The 5,022-nt window shown below is 35.4% G+C and overlaps 1 protein-coding gene across 1 annotated transcript; it reads left to right on the top strand.

The window, feature by feature from the left end:
• Positions 1-3,418: 3,418 nt before the first annotated feature.
• Positions 3,419-4,074, top strand: LOC127741566 (uncharacterized). Its single transcript, XM_052254293.1, has 2 exons — positions 3,419-3,797; positions 3,863-4,074. Exons 1-2 carry the CDS (start codon positions 3,419-3,421, stop codon positions 4,072-4,074), a joined length of 591 nt encoding a protein of 196 aa, XP_052110253.1.
• The last annotated feature ends 948 nt before the right edge of the window (positions 4,075-5,022 follow it).

Below are 5,022 nucleotides of genomic sequence, written 5' to 3'. Positions count from 1 at the left end.
TATTCCTATCAGCATTTTCTATTCCCAGCATATAATTCCTAATAGCTAATCCAATTGGTTTTATCCAAGCATTTATGACATATAATCAATCAACATACAATCAACAAACTTCTGATTTTGCCTGACTAAGACCTGCAAGGTAACCATAGCTTGCTTCAAGCCACAATCCTCGTGGGATCGACTCTGACTCGCTCAGGTATTACTTGGACAACCTAGTACACTTGCTGGTACAACAGTACAAAGGTGTGGACAAATTGCACGTGCTACCAAGTTTTTGGCGCCGTTGCCGAGGATAGTTAAGTTTGGACAAATTGCTGGATTGTCCTGCTCCCTAGATCAGGTAATTTATTTTATTTTATTTTATTTGAGTCTTTTAATTTTTGTTTTCTTCTTCAAAATTTTCAAAAAAAATTTTAAAACCTTTTCAAAAAAATATTTTTCTTTTCTTTGTTCAGTTTGTGTTCTTATTGAGTATAACTTTATTTGTGTCTTTTATTTTTATTTTCCTCTTCTTCAAAATTTTAGAAAGTTCTTAAAAAGCTTTTCAAAAATATTTTTATTTTCTTTGCTCAATTGGTTAAAGCCTTGGTTTATGTTCTTGGTATCTGTTGTTCCTTTTGAGTCTTTCTTTCTAAAAACTTTTCAAAAATATTTTTCTTTTGGCATTAATCTTAATCTTTCTATTTAAATCCTTTTGTTTATGTTCTTGGTTATTTTTCGATTTCTTCAAAGTTTCTTTCAAAAAATTTTCAAAAATAATTTTTCTTTGTTTAAATCTTGTGTCAAATTTTTTAAGTTTGGTGTTTTCTTGTTAATTTTCTTTAAATTTTTTAAAATTTATCTTTGGTTTTCTAAAAATTTTAAGTTTGGTTTTCTTTTTATGTTCTTGTATTCTTTGAATCTTTTGAATTTTGTTCTTCGTGTTCTTGTTAGTCTTCAAAGTGTTCCTGAGTCTTGTATGTGTTTTGATCTTAAAATTTTTTAGTTTGGTGTCCCCTTGTGTTTCCCTCCAAATTTTCGAAAATTTGGGTGCACTTGATCTACAAATTTTAAGTTTTGTGTGTTTTATGTGTTTTTCTCTTTCATCATTAAATTAAAAAATCAAAAAAATATCTTTTATAACTTAATTTCAACCTAATTTTCGATTTTTTTCATTGAAATTCAGATTTCAATTTCAAAATTTTATCTTATCATATCTTAGTTGTCAAGTTTTCAAAAATCAAATCTTTTCAAAATAAAAAATCATATGTTTTTCAAAATCTTATCTTATCTTATTTCAAATTTAAAATTTCAACTTTCAAAATTTCAAAAATTAAAATTTCAAATTTCAAAATTCAATTTCAAAATCCAAATTTTAAATTTCAAATTTCAGATTTCAAATTTCAAAACCTTTTCAAAATTCAAATCTTTTTTGAATCTCTATCTTATCTTGTTGAATTTTTCAAAATTTCAAAATTTAAATTTAAAATTTAAAATTTAAAATTCAAATCTTTTTAATTTTAAAACTTATCTTTTCTTAACTTCCTTATCTTTTCTATCTTATCTTTCTTTAAATTTTAAAATCAAATCTTTTTCAAAACTTTTTAATTTCTTGTCTTATCTTTTTTCTAATTTCAAATTTTAATTTTAAATCTTTTCTTATCTTATCTCTTATCTTATTTTAAATTCAAATATTCTTTTAACAACTTCTCTTCTCTCTCCTCATTTTCAAAACTTCCTAACTAACTATTCTTTTCTAATTTTCGAATTTCTTCTTCTATTTTTCTCTCTTCTTTTTCAAAATTTAATAATTAAATTTTCAATTCATTTTAATTAATTAACTTTAATTTTCGGTTGAAATAAATAAATAAAATAAAAACAAAAAATATTTTAATTATTGTTTATTTTTTCTATTTCCATCTCTTCCTCTACTCCTTCTATCTTCTTCCATCTTCATCTTCTACCTTTCTCCATCATGAACCCAAGTGGGAATGAAGAGTTTAGAAGAACTCTGAGATCTTATACAAATCACAATGCTGACTTCTATGGAAGAAGTATTAGCATACCTCAAATCAGAGCTAGTAGCTTTGAATTAAACCCTCAATTTATAACTCTGGTGCAGCATAACTGCTAGTATTCTGGGCTTCCTCATAAAGAACCTATAGAATTCCTTGCAGATTTCTTAAGGATTGCTGACACAGTACACAGTGAGGGAGTAGACCAAGAGGTCTACAGGATATTGCTCTTTCCATTTGCTTTAAAGGATCAAACAAAAAGGTGGTTGGATAACCAGCCTAGAGCTAGTTTAAAAACTTGGAAACAGTTAGTGGACAAGTTTTGAAACCAATACTTTTCCCCAAGAAAGATGAACCAACTGAGACTGGACATCCAAAGCTTCAAACAAGGAGATGGTGAATCTCTTTATGATGCCTGGGAGAGGTATAGAAGGATGCTAAGAAAATATCCCACTAAAATGTTTTCAGAATGGGTACAGTTAGACATCTTCTACTATGGGCTTTTAGACATGGCTAGAATGTCCTTGGACCACTCTGCTGGTGGTTCTTTGCACATGAGAAAGACCATTGGAGAGGCTCGAGAGCTTATTGAGACAGTTGCCACTAATCAGCATCTGTACTCATCTTCTGAGACCTCTATAAAAGGAGAGGTTACGATAGTAGTTGTTGAACCTAACCCTCCAGAGCAGGATAGCCCATTGACTTAGCAACTACAAGCCCTTGCCCAAAAAATGCTAGAACTGCAAGAGGCTCTACGAGAAACTCAGGCTTCTAACAGAAATATAGAAGCCCAGTTGAGTCAAACAAGGCAGCAGGTATCTAAGCAGATAACAGAAGAATGCCAGGCTATCCAACTGAGGACTGGGAAAACCTTAAGCACCCAACCTCAGTACAATAAAAACGAAAAGCCCATTGAGGATACCTAGGTCTCTGCAAAAAATAACTCTGGGCATTTAAAAGCCCAGAGAGACATCTCTCTTGGCGTTGAACGCCAGCAAAGGGCAGAGACTGGGCGTTTGAGAGGTATCCATCTTGGCGTTGAACGCCAAGAAATGGCAGAGACTGGGCATTCAAATGCCCAGAGAGGTATCTCTCCTGGCATTAAAATAGGAAAGGGCAGAGACTGGGTGATCAAACACCCAGGGGGCAGCAGCATGGGCATTGAACGCCTAAGCAAGGGAGGTCAGCCATTCACTGATAACAACCCTCCTAAGCAAGTTAGTAACTCCCATTCCAGCATACAAGGCATTCAGCCTTCATTAACCAAGGTTGATGATTATAAGGCTAAGATGCCATTTCCTCAGACACTCTGTTAAGAGGAAAGGGATAAACAGTTTGTCCACTTTGCGGAGTGTCTCAAAACATTAGAGATAAAGATCCCTTTTGTAGAAGCTCTTGAATAGATACCTTCTTATGCAAAGTTCATGAAGGACATTCTAAGTCATAAGAAGGATTGGAGAGAGACACAAACAGTCTTCCCCACTGAGGAGCGTAGTGTAATCATTCAAAACAGCTTACCAGAAAAGCTTAAAGATCCTAGAAGCATTATGATACCATGCACTCTAGGTGATGCTTGTACAAGGACAGCTCTATGTAACCTTGGAGCAAGCATCAATCTAATACCTGCTTCACTAATAAAAAAGCTTAGCTTGACTAATGAAGTCAAACCAACCCACATGTGCCTTCAACTTGCTGATGGTTCTATTAAGATACCATCAAGAGTAGTTGAAGACATGATTGTTAGGGTTGGACCCTTTGCCTTTCCCACTGACTTCATGATATTGGACATGGAGCGGCACCAGAGTGCATCCTTATCCTAGGAAGACCTTTCCTAGTTACAGGACGGACCCTCATTGATGTTGAAAAAGGGAAAGTAACCCTAAGAGTCAATGAGGAAAAGTTTGTCCTGAATGCCGTCAAAGCTATGCAGCACCCAGACATTCCTGAGGAATGTATGAACATTGACCTCATTGATTCCCTAGTGAAAGAGGTCAACATGGCCGAAACCCTCAAGGAAGGGCTAGAGGATATCCTTGATGATACTCAACCTGATTTAGAGGAATCTATGGAAGCCTCCTAAGCTTGAGCTTAAGTCATTACCCTCCTCTCTAAAATATGCATTTCTGGGAGAGGGAGATACCTATCCTGTGATTATAAGCTCTACACTAGAGCCACAGGAAGAAGAAGCAATAATTCAGGTGCTTAAAACACATAGGACCGCCCTTGGGTGGACTATAAGTGACCTTAAAGGCATATTAACACTGCCCGATGCATGCATAAAATCTTGCTAAAGGATAATGCCAAACTAGTAGTGCAACCACAGAGGCGGTTGAATCCAGCTATGAAGGAAGTTGTGCAGAAGGAAGTCACTAAGCTCTATGAGGTTGGGATTTTTCATTCCATTTCTGACAGCCCATGGGTGAGCCCTATCCAGGTTGTTCCTAAGAACGGAGAAATGACAATGGTTCGCAATGAAAAGAATGAGCTGATCCTAAAAAAGACAGTTACAGGGTGGCGTATGTGCATTGACTACAGAAGACTCAATGACGCCACCTGGAAAGATCACTTTCCTTTACCCTTCATCGACTAAATGCTAGAAAGACTAGCAGGTCATGATTTTTATTGTTTCTTGGATGGATATTCCGGGTACAATCAAATAGCAATAGATCCACAAAATAAGAGATCAAAGAGTAGTCAATTCAAATTAAATGAGGTTAATGTGCCAGGCAAGAAGCCGCTTACCAAACAAGAAGAAGATCGATAGGGGTTCACCCAATGGAAACCCGCGCTACAACCCAACCAGAAGAATCCATTACAAGACTTCCAAGACTAGCCGGAAACCTATACTCTCACTTAGACGGGCATACGAAAAAAACTACCATACATACGTAATGGAGTACTTTTCAAACAACAATCTTTCTCGTCCTTTAGGCGTATTCACCTATAGACGAATGCCATTCGGCTTGTGCAATACACCTGCCACTTTTCAGAGATGCTGTTGTCCATCTTCTCTGACATGGTAGAGAAG

The sequence above is a fragment of the Arachis duranensis genome, chromosome 9 (assembly GCF_000817695.3).
Source record: "Arachis duranensis cultivar V14167 chromosome 9, aradu.V14167.gnm2.J7QH, whole genome shotgun sequence".
Taxonomy (NCBI): Eukaryota; Viridiplantae; Streptophyta; class Magnoliopsida; order Fabales; family Fabaceae; genus Arachis; species Arachis duranensis.
The sequence above is the reverse complement of the archived record's forward strand: the minus strand, read 5'-3'. Positions and strand labels throughout refer to the sequence as shown.